Source organism: Mesocricetus auratus, unplaced genomic scaffold (genome assembly GCF_017639785.1).
Source record: "Mesocricetus auratus isolate SY011 unplaced genomic scaffold, BCM_Maur_2.0 Super-Scaffold_100676, whole genome shotgun sequence".
Lineage (NCBI taxonomy): Eukaryota > Metazoa > Chordata > Mammalia > Rodentia > Cricetidae > Mesocricetus > Mesocricetus auratus.
The window spans coordinates 32,872,053-32,894,345 of NW_024429266.1; the positions used below are offsets into that span (position 1 = coordinate 32,872,053).

Genomic DNA, 22,293 nt, shown 5'->3' on the forward strand with positions numbered 1-22,293 from the left:
ATAGGGATTCCATGATAGGATGATAAGAGTCTTCAGAGGGATCAATGCAGCATGGAGGGAGGGATGGGGAGGAAATAATGAGTGCCTGGATAAACTTTGACATATTGCAGCTGAACGTCCACACTCAACAGTGGAGTAAGCAAGTTATGTAACTGGGTATTTCAGATTTTATTGAGGAATGTATCTTTTTAGTATGGAGTCCATATTCTATATTGTTGTTCTATTGCACTATTGGCAAGGTAAGTGGTAAGATTCTCACAGAATGTAAAGAGCCAGGTAGAGTGATAAGGTGTCTGCAAGCCACCCCAGGGGGTGGGTGACTGCTCTGTACTTTCACAGACAGGGAACTATGAGGATTCAGTTTCCAGAATCTTTGTGCTCAGGAAATAACAACAAAGAAAGACCTGTCTCACGTTATACAATGATAACATTATTGACTGCATTGCATGGCAGGTGCACATGATAAGGAGTTATTACATTTCTTTGAACCATTGCTGTTTTATGAATGAGGAAATAGTGGCTGATCATGTAATTAGCTTCCCTATGCTCCAGAGCTAGCAAATGTAGACCTGGTAAGTGAACTCATTCTTATTCTAATGTAAACTGGTTAAAAAGATTAAAATTAGAAAAACAAATACATGACATAGAGTAGGAAGGACAAGGGAACTAAGAAGTGACTGTGGGGTGTGACCACCACCTGTTAGCCCAGCTCTCTGGACTTTGTAAGCTCTAAGCCCAAGGAAGACAAGGCAGAGGATGTATGTCAAGGAACTCTGCCTAGCAGTGCTCAGAGACTAAGAAACATGGAGTCAAACAGATGCAGTTGATCAGGGGATGAGTGGATAAGATACACAGACAAGCATCCCGTAGATAAAGAGAATGTAAGCAAGACACTTTTACAAAGAATAGGTTCCATATGGGTGAAAGTGAAATGGGATAGACTGACTATTTAACAGAGAACAGAACAGCCGGTTGACAACCCAGAATGGCGTGACAGGTTGAGGATGAGAACCACAGTAATCAGCCACACAAATTGAATTGTTCAGAGACACAAGAACTTAAAAACTAAACTGAGCTGAAAGAAACAAGAGTGTTGGCAAGAAAATATTCTAGAATAAACATGACCCATCCCTCTTGCCATTCCTCAGCTCAACTAGGCCTGAATATTCCCAGGGGTCATAAAGTAGTTGTGTTTAAGTTGTGGAGAAAGCCTGGCAGAGATCGGACTGAACAGAAAGTGTTCTGGGCCCCTCTAGACACGTGTTTACACGGGAAAGTAACATGTACACAGCTTCTCATTGTCAGTGAGGACAGGCTTGGCTGCCTGATTGTGTTGTGAGTCCCATGACTCAGTCCCTGGAGGGTGGCAAGGAGGATTCCTTCTAGCTGGGCTCTCAGTGAGCAAATTGTTTAAGAAAAACATATCGTGATTCAAATAGTCAGAATGTTATAAACCTTTATCTCCACCAATCTTCTCCTCCAATCTGAGTACTCAGCCACTCCTGGCAATCCCCCTTCATCACACCACTTCTGCTTGCTTTTATCAATTCCACATTACAAGCAGTTGTTTCTATCCTTCTCAGCCCAAGCTGTTTGTTTAAGCGGAACTCTCCTAGCTCAGTGTGCCCCAAGTTCTCTCCCAAACACTGTCTGCATTGTCCTCAGATCCACCCTATAAAGTATAGCTTTTGTCATGCTCTGCTCTGCTCAAAAGCAAAAAAAAAAAAAACCTCAGTTGTTCCCTATTGTCTTCAGGATATGGACCAAATTCCTCTGGATAGAGATTTTGACATAGTTCCAAACTTGGATCATTAATTCTTGAAGCAGAAAACCACAGATACATCTTTGCTTCTTTTCTTTTTTTTCCATTTCAATTCTTGGCTGCTCTTTCATTTTCCTACTGGGATTATTCTCTTTAATTCTCGGCTCAAATCTTATTCATTCTGTAAAGATTAAGTCTAAACCTATATACTCCAGAAAAGCCTTTCTAACTATGCCATCTTCCACCTTTTTTAGCATTGAAGCTCTTATGAGTGGTGCTATTAATTACTCAGGGAGGTCCATCATTTGCTTCTAATTTCTTTTCTCTTGTCTTAGATGATTCTCATATTCTGCCTTATTATGTGCTCAAGCAACAAGAGCCTCCTTGAGACAACTTTGTTATATGCAAAACATACCCTGTATATAGGAGATACATAAAATATGTGTCAGGATTCTAGCTCTAAGTCTCATACTTGGCTGGTAATAAATATTTTGGCATTCTGTATCTTTTTAAAGTACAAAATTTATATTTATATTTGTATTTATGTGTGTGTACCTACTGGTTTATACATGTACCCTGTGTGTGCAGTGCCCAAAGAGGCCAGAAGAAGATGTCTGATTATCAAGAAATGGAAATACAAGTTGTAGGTGCTGAGAATTGAATCCAGGTCCTTTACAAAAACAGAAAGCACTATTTACTGCTGGGCCATCTCTCCAGCAAGACATTCAATATCTTATAAGATACATTTCTTATGTATTTCTGTGACATTGGTCTTTCCTAAGACAGAAGATAGCTACCAATATTGATGGCTTTGCTGAGGGACTGGACTAGATATGAAATAGTGAAGAATGGAGTGAAGAATGTATGAACAAGATGATCATAGTGCTGGGGGCACTGTGAACCTGACAGGCCTGGACCTCAGACAGGGGCTCTGTGTTCTGTTTTTAGTCACATTCTCTGACAGTTCTAGTCCTTAAAACTTTTTGACTTGGAAATACATTTCATAGTGCCACCAGTCATACTGGGTCATTGTAAGGATTCATGTCTATACTGTTTAGGTTACACAGCATGCACTAATAAAATTTAAAAGTAGCGTTTGGCTTGTAGAGAAGAACTTTGTATTTTATAAAGAGAGTTTGACCTTGTTAATTTATGCCTGAGGCTTCTAGAGGAATTGGACAAGTGTGTATGGGTACATATGTTATATATCTATATCATAATTATGTGTTAGTAGTTATAAAGTATGTGTCTCATAGCTGTGGGAAGGGAATATCTGTGTTATATCATATGTATGTAGCATAGGTGGTTTTGTGTATGAGTACATGCACTTACATATACGCATTAATTTACTCCTACATATACCGCATATATACAAAAGAGAGTAAACAAGTTCTGTGAGTTCTAGTTCACACCTAGAAAACCTCAAAGAAAACTAGGTGGAGTCCCGTTCAGAGTGAACCACTGCCTTGACAAGTTTTTCTCACCTACTGTGGCTTCCCTGAATAGCTTTCATCTTAGTAGTATTCACTTTTCCCCCTAAACATTTCTTCATGGGTTTAACTTCTGGGGAAGAGAGGGAAAGAAAGGGGGGTAAGGGATGGAGGAGAAGGAGAACAAAATGAGCAAGAATGGGAAATAAAAAAAATAAGACACTCAGCAAACAGGAGGGCCAAGAATAATATTTAATCCAAACAATGAATATTGTCATTTCCTCCCACAGTCTGCATTCCCAGTCATCCTCCACGGGCCGACTTGGGAAGCCAAGAAATGCCGTGCTGCCTGGCATGTGTGTGTGTATGGAAGGGGGCAGGGATGAGCTCTGGTGTTGGAGCTGTGTGTAACATTCTGGTGGCCAGCTCAGCCTGCCTCTACCTCCCATGAGCTGAATGCTATCCCAGAAGCCAGAAACCTGAAGCAGAGGGAGGAGTCAGCTCCAGGCCTACAATGAACCCCAACAGCCTGCCCAAGCCCTCTTGGCCCTAGAGTTTAGGGCCACATGCTGCACTTTCCTCTCTCATAATGTACAGGGTTTCTACCTCTGCCCCACACCTGCTTCTTTTCCTTACCTGTCCTCACTTTCCACAAGAAAGCAAGCTCCCAAAGCTTGCAAACTCAGCACTGAATGTTGTATTCATAGAAGGAATGGCCTGGCAGGGCATCTGATGGAGACACAGAAAGGAGGACCTGAGAGAGTAGCCACCTACTGAGATGACCAAGGGAAGGAACCTTCAGGTCACATCCCACTTAGCATGATGCTCCAAGTAGCCTGAAATTCTGCTATTTCCTCTGAGTCATTTAGTCTGTTGTCTTAAAGAGTCTAAAGTGAGCAAGTCTATACCTGAAGGTTACATTAAGCCACTGTAATAGTGAAGTCCTTCCTTCCGGTCCCAAGCTACTTCTTCATGGCCCTTTCCATTTATCTGTAAGAAAAGGCTCAAGGCGGTAAATGGATAGCACTGGAAGAAACCATCCTGAGTATGGTAACCCAGTCCCAAAAAGACAAACATGGTATGTACTCACTCATATATGGATTTTAGACATGGATCAGGATAGTGCCAGTCTGCACTTCCACTGACAGAGAGTCTGGGAAACAGGAAAGAACCTAAAAGATATGCATATATGCATAGTACCCAAGAGAAGAGGATTGAGACAAGATCCTCTGAATGGATGGGGAACAGGGCGAGGGGTGGGGGGGAAGTGGGAGCTGGGAAGAAGAGAGGGGGAGAAGAAGAGGAGAGAGTAGGTCATGGGGGAACAGGAAGTTTGAGTGGGTGGGGGTAGAATAGGGGGAAGAGGGAATCATAGGGTAGAAGACAGATCAGGCACCAGAGTGACCTCTAGTGATCTAAAGGGATGACATCAATTGGCAAGCTAAGCAATAGTGGAGAGACCACCTCGAATGCCCATTCCTGATAATGAACTTGATGTCTATAACCATACTGGAGCCTTCATCCAGTGACTGATGGAAGCAGAGGCAAACACACACAATTAAGCACTGAACTGAACCCAAGGAACCCAGTGACAGAGAGAGAGGAGCGATGAGCAAATTGGCAAAGAATGCGCTGGCAAAACCAGCAGAGACAGCTGATCTGAACAGGGGAGAGCTCTTGGACCCCAGACCGACAGCTGGGAGGCCAGCATGGGACTGATCTGGACCCCCCCAAATGTGAGTGTCAGTGAGAAGGCCTGGGCAACCTTCGGGGCCCTGAGCAGTGGATCAGTGTCTATCCATGGAATACAGTCATCGTGTGTCCATAACACAAAGAGGGATGCTCTCTCAGCCTGGACTCTTAGGGGAGTGCCTGGACCCTACCCTGAGTGAAATGATAGACTCTAGATATCCCCTATGTGAAAGGAATTGGCAATAGGGTAGGAAGTTGTGGGAGATGGGGAGTGTGGGAGGAGGGGATGGAGAGGGAACTGGGATTGACATGTAAAACAAGCTATTTAAAATTAAAATAAAAAAAGAAAAGGCTCAAGGCATATGAAGTGTCCATATCCAGACACATTAATACTCTCTCCACCCAGTTTGTTCTCTTTGCACAAGGTGATCCAGCCTCAGTGACACTTGCCTACTCCAAGGTAGGAATTGAATGGGTGGGAAGAGTTAGAGTTGAGGGTGGGAAAGAAAGAATAGGCAAGGGGGATTCAGCCAGAACACATGTGCATCTGAGCCAGAAAATCACTTACTGAGCATGACTGCCTCCAAGGTATGGAAGGAGCTGCACATTCATTCATAAAGTCTTGTCCACTCCACAGCACTCTTACAAACTTTTCATCCACCTTTCTGTTGAGAGCCATGGTAGTGGCTACTTTAGTTGAGGGTGTGATAGGGTTGTCTTCCTCTCACCTAGAGGTCTCACTTGGGGACAAAATATTCTGTGACTCCTATCTATCTCCAAATCTTGTGATGTACTTGCAGATTCTGGGAGTTCTCTACTTCTAGCTACCTTTATGCCACCTGCACAACCCACCATCACTCAGAACTACTCCTTGGCTTATTTAGGCATTCAAATCTAATTCCATGTCCCCAAACAAAACACAACACAACACAACAAAAATTTTTTTCCAGCAGCTCCTTGTCTTCCCTGTGAATTCCTTTTCTCTGGTATGGTTGATCCCACATAACCTACTCATCTAGATTTCTGTCAGTTATGGCCTAAAATATGTTTACAAACCAACTGTGTCCTCCCTTCTTGATTTGTACAACATCTCAAATGCTGTTTAGAAATGGTAGGTACCAAGCAGCAAACTTTGCATAAGTCAAGAGTGATGTTAGTGATACCACCCGTGTCTGAGTTCAAGATTCTACAAAAATGAGTACTGAAACACTTTCAGTTCTCTCTGTTGTCTCCACAGCAAATGTGGAAGGGTCACTTCTGCTCATGGCTTTCTTGTTTTCACAACTGGGGTGAGACAATTGGCCTGCAAGGTCTCTTGACAATCTTGCTGCATAGGATTTGGCTTCCTTCTTGACAAGAGCAATGGTTTAACAGCTGTTTGTTCAGGGACTTCCTAGTCTCCTCCTCTGTTCATTGCAGCCTACTGTGTCTCAAGGTCAGAAGTACAGACCTTGAACACAGAAGAATTCAGTTCTATGGGGATCACACAAGCAGGGGTATTTTCATGTTACTCTCCTCTCTATTCATTCATCCTCCTCCTCCTGTGTTTTTGGGGATCAAATCAAAGCTGCAACCATGCTATGTGATTGCTAAACCAGTGTGCTCCACCTGAGCCCACTATTCTCTTATATCCACTCAATATCTGGTGTGTCTGCATCTATCCACAAGACTAAGTCAATGTCTAATGAATATGTCTTCTTCAAAATTGCCTTTATGAACTAACGAGTTGGGTAGTTTTGTTTTCTGCTCTTCTTGCCTTCCCTCCCAACTAAAGTTGTATTCTCCCCATTTTGTTCCTAGTGTCTCAAGGCATTCATATTCAGAGTCAGAGAAGAAGAGCCTATCTTGACTGAGATACCGAGGTTACCGTTATGTTTTGAGGATTTTTAGAGTTCAGGCAGGCTTTCCTCTTTTGGTTTTACATATTCCATACTCACTTCCCATATACCCAATCCTCACTCCCTCACAACTCAGGTCTTTCTGTATGTAATGAAGGTGAGTGGGCAGGAGACTGTCAAAGACAGGAACAACTGTGGTTTGTCCCAAAGCACTTGGTGGTAGACTCTTAAGGTTTTGATTACCAGGGCCTTGCTGCAGAAAGCTCATTCACCAGTCAATGAGGCCTACAGTAGTGGTAGCCTCTCTTGCATTCATGAAACTGAGCTACTAAGTATTTTCTGTGGGCCAAACACTGTCTTAGTTATACTAGCTTCATTTGTTCATCTACTCCTTACAGTAATCTGTGAAGTAGGCACTGGCATCCTGTGTACAAGCAAGGCTGCAATTGTTTTTAGTAAAGTTACTTCTGCAGAATGTAGTGGGGTGGGGGGAGGAGCGAGCAATGCAGGACTCTGAGCAAGCCTTTATATAACACAGTATCTGTGCCTTGGTATTCATGAAGGCTCCACAGTCCTTATGTTTTCTGAAACAGGAGTGCTACAGCTCTGGCTCCTTTGAAGAAGATGAAATATCACAGATAAGGAAGTCACATGACCTTGTTTTGGTTGCTTTTCTTGTTCTATTTCAATTTATTTCAGCTACTTTACTCAATGGATATGATTTCTAAGGCTTTCTTTCAGTCCTTGTAAAAGGGCATATGTACCTTCTCTGTAGGTCTGGTAGATTGCATGAGGAGAAGTTTAAGGTCCTACACAGAGTCCACAAAACTGCAAGTGAATCGTTGATACATTGTAGACTACAAGACTAGAACCCAAGCCAGACATGGTAGCACAGTACTGTGATCTCAGTCATTGTAATGGCAAAAGAGGGTTACTGAATAATTTTAAGTAAACCATTGAACACTTAGCAAGACCATCAGAAAAATGGGCAGTGAATATAGTTCAGTGGTAAAGTGGCTTCCTAACATGTCTAAGGCCCTAGGTCCAATCCACAGACCTAAAGAGACTAAAGACTAAAATGACTAGCGCCCATATCAGCATCCCTCTGATAGCTGACAGAATGTGCATGTTCTCATCTTTAAGGTGATGCTCCCTTAAGTTAAAACCCAATAGGTTCTTGGCATCTTAGTTATTTGTGAGTTTAACCAAAAATTGGGTTTGAGTTATGAAGACTTCAGAGCTAATAAGCAGGACCAGATCCCCTGTCTTCTAAGTAAGCCACTTTGCCTGTGCAGTTAGCATGTGGCAGTGACATCTTTACAGTCCTCAAGAGCCTTCTTATCAAATCACCTACAGTGTCAATGATTCCTCCACACTTTGCAAAGACCTGTGATCTAGTTCCCTATTCCTACCCCAACTTGACTAGTGATTTGCAGTCACTCCTAAGATGTTCACAATTTATTGTCTTTCTCTTCTAGTCTTCATTTTCTTTGTCTTATGTTCCCTGGGGAATTTTTTTCATTTCTTAAAATCTTAGCTGTGAAACTGAGAGAATGCTTTCAATTTTTTCATTAGTTTTTTTTTTTTTTTTACAAACTGAAGTTTGGCTGACCTTCCACATTTCCTATCCCCTATTCTACTGTCTCACTTACACTTCCTATCCCTTCTAATTTCCCCTCCATTTTCATTTTAGGTGGCTTATACAGAGAGAGTTTACTGCAGAAACTGATGCATTTCAATGCTCTAATATGTAATGGAAATATGTAAATACATACTAGAAATATATAAATATGAATTGGTAAGTGATGTGATTCTCACAAAGCAACATGTCTACCAAATGTCCTATTAGTGGAGTGAAGGAATAGTGAAAGTAGGAATCTGGTCATACAGTATGCAATTGGAGTTAGCCTCTCACTTTAAACAGAGCAATAATACTAATTTATTTGTTGAGAAAGTATTCTATCTAGACTGAACTAGAGGCTGGGGCTTAGAAAGCTTATGAGATCCCAAGCCTTTTCCCGAACATTCGGAGTGTGAAATTTTGTGATGTGCGTGTATAAAACATGTCGTAGTAGCTCTGAGGCACATATGTATGTACATGTATGTGGATACATGTGTGCAATTGCATGTGTTGTCTATCAGCTAATGTTCAATGTTTTCCCCAGTCACTCTCCAATTGTTTGTTGAGACATGATTTCTCTCTGAGCCAGAAGCTCCTTCATTCAAGTAGACTGGCTGAGCAGCAACTTCAAGATGCTTCTGTCTCCTACTCCTTATTGCTGCCATTATATTATGAGTCACCATTTGGCTTTTTCTGTAGAAACTGGTAACCAAACTCAGGTCCTTTGATTGCACATCAAGTACATCACTGATGAAGCCTTCTCTCCAGACCACAGCTGACTTTTTAAGGCCCTATTTCATTTGTAAAGTACATGTTTTACACTAAGCAGTCTTTAAGCCTACATCTATCCCTGGGAGTTCCTATTTCTATGGCCCGTATTAAAAACGAAACTAAACTGAACTAAAAACCTTTTCACCATCCCATTTACTATGTACCCAATAATGTGGTTGCTAGATTATATTAGTTACAGGAACCTCATACTCTTTTCTATGATTCTACTAATTTATTTCTTCACCTTTGGTTTTTATCATTGCTGAATTTTGTGATTGATTATATTATTGATAAGCAAGTAGAATTCTGGCAATATGCATCCATGAAAGGTATCGAAGACTGCCCAAGTTTTGTCTACAAGATTCTAAGGGAAGATTTGTAATGAAACTCCCCATGTTATATCCTTTAAAGACATTGCATGTAAAGCCCAGGCTTTATGGATATAGTAGACATAGTTGAAGTGTCTTGATCTGCTTATTCTGTTAAAAGAGACTACTTAAACCTGCATAATTTCTAATTAATATAAAGTCAAAATCCCATTTCTGGAATTTGGGATATCTAAGTTCAAATTATCATCTAACAGTGAAGGGTAGGGTGTGAATGAGGGAAGGAGAGAGACAAGGTGGTTAAGGGTAAGAAAAAAAGCTAGCCAGTCTCTCCTTCTACAAGACTAATTCTATCTTAAAAGCCTTACACCTTAATATTGTTTTAATAGCAATTGTATTTTAACATGAGCTGGGAACATACAAGCGTTGAAACCACAAAGTACAAGGTGAGGTTGAGAATGAAGACAGGAAAAATGCCATCATTATTGAAGAGCAAGGGAATGGAATTGTTTGGTATATAGATCAGTCTACTGTGTGGAGCTTAGAGTGGATAAGAGGCGTCTTTGGAGTCCTGACACAGCCTAATGAATGTGAGCAAATGGACGTGCTCTGATTTCTCATCTGAGTAACAGGGAAACTTGCTCAGAAATGACACAGGGAGAGAACACAGTGCTTGGCATCAGGCCAAATATTAATGTCTACTCCTGGATTAAGTCATCCTTATAATCAAACAGGAATTTCTGCCCCACAGTTCCCAGAAGGAGAGTCTCTTCTGGTTGAGATCCCAACCTTTATGTTAGCAGAGCAGGAGGGTAGCAGTCAGAGCTGCCTTCCTAGAGCATAGTATTGGTCTTAGGTTCTATTACAAGCTGAAGAAGAAAACAATTCTCAGTCTAGTCTTCTTCACACAAGGGCTGTGCTGTCAACCTATCAGTCAAAGTTTGTGGAACTCTTGAGGGTGGGCTCTGTGGCAAACTGACTGAGTCCTCCTCTGTTGCTATCTTTCTTCCCCTTTAATAGTTCTTTCAGAATCCTCCTCTCCTAGAACCATATAGTCCTTCATTGTTCTCCATAAAGGATGTAGCAGAAGCCACCCCCTACACACACACATACACACACACACACACATACACACATACACACACACTGCTGTCAAGTAGATCCTCTCGATCTCTAAATCTGAATCAAATTATTTCTTATCTACAATTTGATGCCAGTACTAGGCTAGCCCATCAAACTGAGACTACTAACAGTAGCCTTCCTCAAGAGGGAAGCCATGTTTTGACTACTTCTGTGTAGATATATATGTCCCTGAACATATAGGTATATAATATATATTATATATATTCTGTATACACACCCTTTCTCTCTCTCTCTCTCTCTCTCTCTCTCTCAGAGAATCCTACATATATAGGTATAGAATCAAGAATGTTGATTGGTTGTCTGAATGACTACAGCCACAGGCAACAGACAGAGCCACCATCTCTGTGGCTCAATCTTTTGGGAGAAGAGCTGCAAAACAACAAGTGTCACTGGCCACATGGGAATAACTCATTCTGTTTACAAGGCACCTCCTGTAATAATAGCACTAATTAAGAAGAGATTGTATTATTTTAGTGAAGCTCCCAAAGCTATACAGACAGAATAGACTGGTGTGTATTCCAAGTGTATTCTCATTCATTTTTTATCTGATCACTTCACCTTCTTGCAATACAACTACCACTAAGATGTCAACAGCATAAGCCTTTCTGTAACAGCCAAAATGGATATCACAAAGGGAAGTCAGCATAAAAAGAACAGATAGTCTTTGCTTTAAGAACATACTTTAGATATGATCCACAGGCTTGAATTTCTGTCTCAAGGCTAAGTAACACTTGAAAGGTGTGTGTGTGTCTGCACGTGCATGTGTGTGTATGTGCTAGAGGAAGCATATTTAGTAAACAAATGAATCTTCCTGAACATTGAGAACTAAAATTTTTATAGATTTATAGTGTTTTATAGATTTTTTTCTTTGTCCCCATGGTTGAAATGAGAATCAAAAAGTGACATCTACAAAATGAGCTTCAGATGCCTAAAAATTCACTTACAAGGATTACCTTATTGTGTAACTGAAGTGTACATATATGTAGGGAAATGTACCCTAATACACAGGGAGAAGCCATCCCAGCACCCTCTCTTGGGGAGTAGCCTTAAGAGGGGAGTGGTGTACTGAGTTACATATCCTCAAATGTTGTGACAAAAGTCCACTCTATGTGTAGTCTTGGAATGCATTCAAACTTTGGATCAATTACTCATTCCTTTGTAGCTTTGGGTTCAAACTGTCAGTCTTCCCAGGCACATGTTGCCATAGCAGACTCTGTTTGTTGAGGGTGGAGTGGTTGGCACATTAAGGAAGTGGCAATTAACTCTAATAGGTATATAGTATGTTAAACCCTTGAGTCTTTTCCAAAAGTTCTCTGTATTTCTACCCCCATTTTAGAAATTCCTTCCTCTCCCCATTACCCTTTAGGAGTAAAAAAATCAAACAGCTTTTAGAAACCATTTGGGGATCATTGCAAGAGAAGCCCAGTAAGGCCTAGAGAAGGTCACCTAGACTGTGACTGCTTCATCATGGATTCTGTTACGTTTTTTGAGATGAGTCACCATTCATGGTAAAGATGTTACAAAGAACAATTACCCAGGATTCTTTCCTAAAACCACTCCAATGTGTAGACTAGAGCTGGGGAGATGGTTCTGTTTGTAATCTTACAAGCATACGCAAGTGAGTTTGATCCCAGAATCCATATTAAAAACTAATAAGCAACAACAACAAAAAACAACCTGGGGTTTTTTTCCTTCAGTGATGGACTGTGACAACCTGGGTTTTGTGTACACATTTCTAATCTTAGTGCTAGGGAGGCAGAAACAGACAGAGCTCTAAGGTTCTCTGGCCTAGTCTACGTGGTGATGTTTAGACCTCATTTCAAAACAACAAATACACAAATGGAATCTGTGGAATGACACCTAGAGTTGTTCTCTCACCTCTACAAACACACACACACACACACACACACACACGTACAAACACTCTGGCACATGCACAAATACACATATATGCATATGAAAAGTATAAGCTGTTTTTTTTAAAAAAGAGAGATATCCTCAGACTTACCATTCCCTCCACTCTGAAGAGCACCCTAAAACGTGTAAGAGAAGTGGGGATATTTGTGGGTGTTTATCATTATAACAATCTTATAGACAGTAAGAAAAGGAGCTGACCAAGTTTGACCAATGAATTAGTCAAGGTTGGAAGAAGAGTAACAGATCTTAGCGTTAGGTGAGAAAGTTATTCTTTAAGCACGCGAAAAAGGAAGAGGAGGTCCCCCAAGCCTGATCATATAGTGATCTCAAACTTTCTGGGGCCAAATTCACTGACTCTAATGTGAAAGACAAATGTTTATCTCTGAATCTTTGTTTTTTTTTTTTTTGTCTCCCAAGAGGACCGGGTTGCAAACAGAATTCACGTCCCTTCCTGCTCTCAGCTGACATTGCTGTACAGCTGTGTGGCAGCTGTTGAGGTCTATCCTGCAAGTAGCATCTTTTCAGTGGTTGTCAAATGGGTATACATCTGGGATGAGATGTTCAAATGATCTCAGGACCCCATAGAATAAATGAAAACACTGAAGTAATGCCTTGGACGAGCTTGTTCTGATGTAACTCAATTGCTGAACATTATTTCATGGCCATTACTGAACTGAATGATCTATTTTGTCAAAGCATGGTGGACTATGGAATAGTCTTCATAGTTGAACATGTAAGGCGGGTAGGAGAGGGTAAGAGTGATCTTTATGTGTGTCAGATAGCCCAAGATCCGTAATTCAAAGAACTTGACCATGAGATGTTTCCTAAGGGTTTACATTTGGGCATGAGATAGAAAGCATAAGCCAGGGTTACAGTGCAGGTAGGCTGGCTGACAGACCTTCTTGGATGCTGTGTGTTCTGTTTCATTCAAGGAGAAACCCAATGGAGAAGAGATGCATTGGTTGGCTGAAGTGTTTTTTAACTGCTCGTTAATATTCTTATCACACATTCCCTTTTGGGGTGAAACAGTCCATTAAGTCTGGTTCCGTCTGGGCCCATTTCCCATTCTGGTTCCTGTTAACTGACAGCAGTAACAGGAGTATATGGAAACCGTTCAGCTCTCTCTGCTCCAAATTCTGCATCTAACTGTTGTGCATCAGGTAGCTAGCTATAAATGTGGGAATGTTTTTTATGCCAACCTTGGTATCCTTAACCTAGGGCCACTTTCATCTTGGACAGACAACATATATGTTTTCATAGAAGCTGAGGACTTCTAAGGTCTCTAAGTGTCAGGCTTTGGAGAAGGGCCTAAAGATGAAGAGAAGTAACATAAAGGCAAGATACATGACAAATGATGTCTAGCTCTGCCTGACCCTGGCTATGTGATCCGGGACATTCTTATCATCTATTTACTTTCCTGTTTTCTCACTGATAAAGCCAGCATTGCTCAAAAGACAGGCTTTTTCTAATAATTAACATAATTAAAATGTAGAAGTAGAATTCACATACTATAAAGATTTGTTATTACAAGAAAGCTAACATAACTGATCAAAAAGTTTAATGATAGAAACAGACTTTAGACTAGGCCAGAAGCAGATGCTAGACAGGAAATTAGCCAGTGCCTTGGGCAAAAAGCTGTTTTCTCAAGGCTTTTCAACTTCTTGAAAATGCGCTCTGTCTTTTGGGTGTTTATCCATGGTCTCTTGGGTATTTTGTAAATTGGGTTGGGGTAGGTTAGAGATGAATTGGGGGAAGGGAAATGGAGGCTTGGAGCTACACAGGATGCTGACTCCATCTCTTCACAGCCTTTCCAAGCAGATGGTTGGTGTGACACTATCAATAACCGGGCCTATTGCCACTATGATGGGGGAGACTGCTGCTCTTCCACACTATCTTCCAAGAAGGTAAGTGAGATCACCCGGAATGGGTGGAAAGGCTGTGTGAGTGCAGACGTTGCGGGGCAGGCCTCTGGTTAGCTCTCCTTCCATGGTACAGTCATTAAGACAGAACTATAATGAGTAGCTGGAGTTTGTGAAGTGATTGGGAGATTAGGTAATTAGGAGAAGAGGTGGTGAACACATCCAACTAAATTACCTATACAGTGACCCATTAGGACAGGAATGGCTTTTGTTACTGAGAGTCTGCTGCCTGCTTGTCATTGCTCAGACCAAAGAATGTCTTCCTTTCCTTGGAGGTTCTAGATTACCAGTGAAAAGCTTCCCGGTTATTACTTATCTTTCATCTATTGTAAGTACATCATAGGAATGTGTTAGATTGCTAACTGGACCACTCTGGACCAGATCTGCAGCAACCCTTTGTCTGATACCCTTTGTCCCTGTTATTCTTGGTGCTGTTAAATTAGTAGATAAGCTCCTTACATCAGTAAACTGGAGTGAACTGAAATTTTGCAATGTTATAAGTAAAAATACAAGTGCTTTGGGGATTTTTGAAGCTAGTTTTTAAATTCAATACTTTGGACATAGGCTGATGTATTTCCTTCCCTATGATAAAGCCATAATCAACTATATACAGACTAGAGTACCATACACAATTTCAACCCTCTGTGATCACTTACTATGTGCCAGGTACTATGTTAAGCATTTCACATGAATGAGGTGACAATATGAAGTACTTAAGGACTCAACACATCACCAACAATTTGGGCCTCTCTTTCTCTGATAACTAATCAAACTTAAGCTAAGAGAAACAGATCATGAACTTTGACCATAAGTCAGAAATCAAGCCAGTTGTTTTCTGTTCTTGTGAAGTCTATCTATCTGTATACAGGAAGGTATGATCACCTAGGAAGAAGTCATGTAACTCTCTCTCCATTTCATACTCTATAAACCTGGGATTTGTCTATGAATTTTAGTGCCTCTGAGATTATGAAGGTACATCATTTCACATCTCTATTGACTACTACATCATCTTTTATTACATATGTGTACACAATCTTATTCCTTCTCCAGTCTAGTTGTACAACCACTAAACCCATCCTCTCAGTGTATCTTGCACTAATATACAACATCTGTGTTTATCTCATTTAATCATGAATACCCAAAAGGTAGACTATTTACCATTTTCAAATCTCAGCAGTTCCCATTGTTTTTGATCCTACTTACAGACATTCAAAAGGAATCACTTACCTGTTGGTAACAGCACAAGCAGGAAAAAAACCCAACTTTTTCTGTGCCATGTCTGGAATGGGAGAGGGATAATTACACAGAAGTGAAATAACAGTCACACACAGTGTGTAGGGACATGCAATGTCTCACTACCCCAAAGTATATCTTAGGCTCAAGAAAGGCAAAAATCCATGCCACTGCCCCAGGTGCACAAAGTCAGAAACATTTAGCGATGCTAGGCTTCAGTGTGACCATCTTTGCTCTGAATTAAGTCATTTGTAGTATTCCTTATAAGAATTGTTAACATTTATCTTTTTGTCTACCAGGATTGCAACAGCAACAGAAACAATCACACTAGACACTGTCAGTAATATTAGGAGTTATTCCAACAATAGTTATAGGTAAACAGCAAAGTATAAATGCGTTATACCATCCATTTGACTCAAGAACATAGATGCTCTCTGGAGAGTGAAACTGATGTCATCTCACCTTATAGATGAAGAAAGAGAAGCAATGAAGTATTGCCATGCCTAAAATGACATGGGATAACATAAGAGGACCCAGTGTAAATTAAAAGTCTATGACGCGAATCCCCAATTTCATTCTTCTCGTAGGACCAAATGAGGAAAATTAATGCCAGTTGAAAAGTGTGAATCTTGGCACAATAAAAAGAGAATGATTTCAACTTCCTGTTCATTCCCCTAGGTCATTCCATTTGCTGCTGACTGTGACCTGGATGAATGCACCTGTCGAGATCCTAAGGCAGAAGAAAATCAGTCACTTTAGGACCAGAGCCCATCCTGCTCTGCCCCTGGAGGCAGACTAAGAGAGAGGCTCCCATGGCAGGACATGAAGGGTGAATGAACAATACAGGTTCCATGGTGGAACAAAGAGCCTTTAGGAAATGCAAGAGAATGTTTGTAGGTGCCAATTAATGCATTACATAGTCGAGGTAGGGAGGAATTATAGGCAAAAGTTTCTGTAAAAAAGCAAAAATAAAAACAATTGATTAGAAGTGGAAGGAGAAATGTGACAGACGGGACCCTCTTTCCCATTTGTACTCTACTCTTTTCTCAACTCTCACTCTTTCCCACTCTGCACATTTTCAGTGGCTCAACCCCACCCAATGTGTAAAACAATATCAAAATATTAGAAGATAAAATGCCAGGGACACTCTGTTAATCCCCACTCCAGATGGGCTGTCATCTTTCAGGGCTCATCTATTCTAAACTGGCCCTTTGCCTTCCTTTTGTGTAGTCTCTCTTAAATAATGAAGTTAGCTATGTCTTTATAAGTATTTAAACATAATTATATAAATATATTATATATTTTGCTGTTTACTAAGCTAAAAATTATCCATCATTCCACACATGCTGCTGTGAAGTTCATGTCCAGATGGATACTGAAGCTTCGAGAACAGAAAGAAAGGTTCTTTTGCTCTCCTTCTATTGACAGGGATTGGCAGGTTGGATAGGTATAGGAGAGAGTAGATGCAATCCTGGGTCCTGGCTTGTCAGCTAATCATCATTTTATGACCTGGGAGCTGAACCTACTAAAAGGAGAGAGATTTTGCATGCTAACACCAAGAGGCATGGAAAGTTACAAATGGGAACCGGTTTGGCAGGTCTAGTAGAGCCAGACAATGGTTTCTAAGTATCCATCAAAAGGAATATACAAATTCCCCACTTCTCAGAACTCTCAGAGCTGGTGAAGTCCAGGGTCTTTTCCACTTCTCTAGGTGCCTAGTCCAAGTGTAGCTGCCAGCCAGCCAGTCAAAAAATTTGTATTAGGGCTCATTCTCTGAACACCAGGCTCACAGGAACTTACACCCTCTTCATACTTGGCCAGTTGGTGTCTGTCCTTGTTGGAAGTTCCAAAGTCTGGCTATCATTCATAGCCACATCACCAACTGTGGATTTTATGAGAAAAGAAAAGACTTTGGACATCCAATAGGAGAAAGGTAAAAAGAGATAAAAGAATGGAGAGGGATGGAGGAGCCAAAGGCTGTCAGAGAGGAAAGAGGTCAAGATTGAATCAGGTTTGAGGGTTAGAGGATGGAATGAGTGAATAAGTCCTTGTTCCAAGTGTCCAAAGAAGGCCAGAGTGATCTCAGAGCAATGAGATAAATCCAATTCAAGTAGCAATGCATAGAGTTTGTGACCCAGTAAGCGAGCTTAGGAAACATGGAGCGAGGGTGACACTCTGTGGGGATAAAGAAGAATTTCAACTATTTGGGGTCCATTATGTTTGTATTTGCCATTTCTTGTTCAATAGCTATATATGGACTACACACAAAACCATCACAGTGACTCTTCTGTTTCCATCCATCTTAGGCTCACATTTTCCCATGGGGTCTGTTCTAGGTGTTTTTTTTTTATTACAATAGTTCCTGGTTCAGACATAAAAAGAGAGTAAGCAGTTTCTCCTGTCTAACATTGGTCTTGTCCTCTTGTGGAGGCTCTGAGCTCTGTCTGATCTAAATTTTTCTTCAGTGGAAACTGAGACCAGGCAAAACCTGTAGCCACCTCTGGTATCTCCACATTCTCTCCTTTGTTCTCCTTATTTTTCATTATCAATGAGGGAACTAACCCATAAAAGGAGAAAAGAAACATTACTTACCATCATCAACATATTACCCCGACTACACACGTGAAGAGCACTATTCTGTAATGACCGTGGATATGGAAAGGTACACATACTTACCCATGTGTCAGTGTAATGCGGACAACAATGTCATTGAGAAAGGGAAGACCAGAGTTTGTCCATCCAAAATTCCTCTGTTGCCTCAATTCCTAGCTATAAGGTAAACAGTTGCTTAAGTGCTCTTCACTTCCTGTCACATGTAGTGCCCTCAGTCAGGAGAGACAACTCACATATATTTGTGGATCCTGGTAAGTTTAAAATAGAAAAAAGCAGCAGAAAAGTTTAGATTCTCTACTATTACTAACACACACACACACACACACATACACACACACACACACTAAAATTGTTTTCTTGGAGAAACATCCAAATTTTAGGATGGCTTGAGCAATCTTGACAGAGGAGACAGAGATGGAGATGAGCAATAGTTATCCTGGGCAATGCTATGGCCCCGTGGGTATGAGTACACAATGCTCACCAATGTGTGTCCATACTCAGCCTCTTTGTCAAGTTCATTAACAGGAACAGGGAGGACATTTCCATCCCATATATCATTTTAAGATACTTTGTTCTTTCTTGGCAACTTTCACCCTGCCCTGGGAAGGCAAGAGGACAGTTTCTGGGGTGTGTGAAAATTTCCTCAGCCTGAAGGCCACTTAGCCATAATCAGCTAGAGATAGTGGCAATGGTCATGTCTAGACTTTGTCCCCAGGCCCCAGTGTTTGGAGCAACTCAAGTCCCTAATAAAGAAAATGATCATAGATCCTAGGGACAGCTTGCTCTTGTCCCCATGTGATTGTCTGCATTTCATTTCTCTTACACATCCATAATGCCATCCAGGGCCCTTCACAGAGGCTCGTCTGTCTCTTTGTTCCAGAGTCACTTCTCTGTTTCTTCCTGTTCTTAGTAACTAAGTTCTGAGGTCCACATGACCCAAGGTTGGCTAACTTCGATGATTAGCATGACAGCCTTCAATTACAGACACAGGAAAGAGGTTATCAAGGACGATGTACAGATCCTGGCAAAGAAAGCAGTGAGTGAAGAGTCTCCTTCTCTTTCCAGCATTACAAGGCGTTGGTCTTGACACTCATCTATTCTGTGTGATCGATCACTAGTGTGTCACTTAGCACCCAAGGGGATAGTTTGATTGAAACACAGTGAAAGGAGCTGATCTACTGTATTGTAATGTAAAACAGCTACAGCCAGTTATTTTATAAGATTATAAATTGTTCATTAAAAAAACAGCACACAAAACATGAAGTGTGTTTGGTGTCTGGTTCTTTGTTTAAATGATTTACTTATTTCTGAGTCACTTTTCATTGGCCTGTTCCAGATTCACATTTCCCTTATTGGCTGATCATATCCTTCAGTCACTTGAAAACTATTTGTCACATAAATAGGTTACGAAAGAGAGATAAACACAGAAGCCCACAAGAGGAGATGGCATTTGCAAAGGTAGAGTGTGTGACAGTAATGCCAAGTGCCTTGTGAGCTGTGAAACATTGTTCAAGAATCATTTACATTTCAGAAGCAATAAGCATCACCTCTGGATACTAACAGGAGGTGGCCTTTGAAGGATGGCTTGGTAAAGGTCGCATGTGATTTGATAGGCAGTAGCAGAGGAGTTAGTAGAGAACAGAGGTGAAGATGTGGACACAGTGATGGGAAGTACTGTCCATTATTGGACATCAGTGAGGCACCCAGCTTAGCTGAGAGTTAGAACTAAATTAATATGTACCATGCCTTTTATAAACACAATCTTATTTAATTCTCATGGGGGAAAGTCTGAAAAAAATCACATATTCACACTTCACAGATGAGAACACAAGCCGCCAGCCTGGAGAAGAAAATTCTCCCTGATCACAGGACTAAACCAACTTCAAGCCTGGTTTAGGGGATATTGAGGTGTAAGAAGGAAATAAATAGTGATAATAAGAAAGGAGGAGGTGATAAAGTGTCAGAGGTGTGACCTCCACCACCTGTGACACTATTATCTCTGAGAGAAAAGGACAGTTAGGAGAGCAAGTTTTGGAACAAGAATTTTAATTTGCTTTTTTTATGAACTTTGTTTGATGGCAAACAGATAATGAGTTATAAATTTCCACATAAAGATTGTGTTTAGCAACCTGTAGGAGGGACCAACAGGCTAAGTTCTTTGTTCATGCCAGGCACAGCTGGGAAGGCCAGATGGATAGCTCATTCCACCTACCAGACACTTGGGAAGACATGAGGAAAAGATAGCTGGAAACATAAACTTGGGTTGTAGGAAAGAGGTTTGTGGTTAGAAATAAGAATTGCACAATAAAAGGAATCATTACCTGGCATTTTCTGCCACAACTTGCAAAGTGCCTTTGTGTGATTTTTAGCTAACCATTGGTGAGGGAAAAGATCACTTTTGTTTTTGCTATTTCACAAGTGTGTGTATGCAAACATGCACATGTATTCATGTATGTGAGTGCACATGTATACATTGATATACATGTATGTGTATGCATGTGGAGGCCAGAGGACAGCCTTGGATATTGTTCATCAAGTACTATCAACTGTTTTCTTCTGAGACAGGGTCTCTCAGTAACCTGGAACTTGCCAGTGGGCTGGGCTTTCTGTTCAGTGAGTCCCAGGGATCCATTTTTCTCCATGCCCCCAGTGCTGGGATTACAAATATGCACCATCATTCCTGGATGACAGATCTCAGGCCCGGTGCTTGAAATAAAAGCATTTAATAGACAACTCTCTTCCTAGCCCCTGAATCACATTTAATTTTAGGTCACTTTATTTGTCTTCATATTTTACTTGAGAGAGAGAGAGACAGAGAGAGAGCAAGGGAGACAGAGAGAGAAAAGGAAGAGCACAGAGTTGGGCGGGTAGGGAAGAGGGGAACATTTGAAAGGGGTTAAAGGAGGGGAAAGAATGCGATCACAATATATTGTGAGAAAAAAACTTTAAAGAATATCACTGATTCCCACTCCCTGCTTTCAAAGAGTCATGTACTCATAATGATCTGTGCCAATAACTTCCTGTATATTTCTTTGTATGTTTTACCTGCATAACAACAAGCTTGATTTAGAGAGGAGATATTTATCCTCAAGTCTGTCAAGTTTACATTTTCCCATGAGAATCTAGTCCTCACTGATGATCATTGTATGTTTTGTATTTTCTGATCTTGCTACTCCATCTTTAGGTAATATTGCTAAATGTTAATAGGAACTGGTGTGACAATGGTGGAGTGCATTTTTGAAAAAAAAGTCTTTCATTCTAATCTGTGTTAGGTTTCCAACGAATATTTTAAAAACTTCTAAGCTCTGCAAGATAGTTCTGGGGAACTGCAATTTGCTAATGTTTTTCCAATCAAATTTTCTTCTAAGGATAATCTAATATAGTTGAACTTCCTTTTCTTTGTCCTTGTCCACATAAAAGCCATGCATTTGAATACAAATGAAAACAAATAAAGAGTGTTGACATTGTAATCACTACCTACCATGTATCAGTGTGCCTTTTCTCTCTACCAGATATCCTGTTATCCATATGAAATTGCCTATAAACATACAAGTAACATATTTAAATCTCATAGAAACACCAATAAAAACGAGAAATGCCCTGATATTGAAATGTATACATAGATGGGTGTTTTCTAAAGAACAAGCAAGCCGTACTGTTAGGACACAATGATGTCAAAGCACTGACTCTGTTGGTGATCTATCAGTAGCCATGCAAAACACCCAAGTGGTCTTTGCCAGGAAACACTGCTTACATCTTCTCCACTTTAACTGGGATTCTGTCCTTGAGAAGCTGGGGACAAGAATGATTTATATGTCCTGCAAGTATGGAAAGTCTGGCAAACACTAATTTGAATTCTGGCTCCAACACTCACAGATAAACATCTAGTTACCGACTCTTTCTGAGTATCAGTTTGCTAAATGCCCAATACTTTCAGTGCCAGGCAGGCAGGGATTAAGGAGCATGTGTTGGAGAAGAAGAGTGTAGTCAACTGTCTCAGAATTTGGAATATACAGAATCTCAGGAGA

At 40.8% G+C, this 22,293-nt stretch overlaps 1 protein-coding gene across 1 annotated transcript in view; it reads left to right on the forward strand.

Annotated features, from left to right (window-relative positions):
* The window catches only part of Pappa2 (pappalysin 2), a 234,881-nt gene extending 215,357 nt beyond the window's left edge, over positions 1-19,524 (forward strand). Inside the window, exons 21-22 of the mRNA XM_005071329.4 lie at positions 14,306-14,404; positions 16,331-19,524. Of these exons, the coding sequence (XP_005071386.1) occupies positions 14,306-14,404; positions 16,331-16,411 (180 nt within the window). The 3' untranslated portion in view covers positions 16,412-19,524. The remainder of the gene's footprint in view (positions 1-14,305; positions 14,405-16,330) is intronic.
* Positions 19,525-22,293: the final 2,769 nt, after the last annotated feature.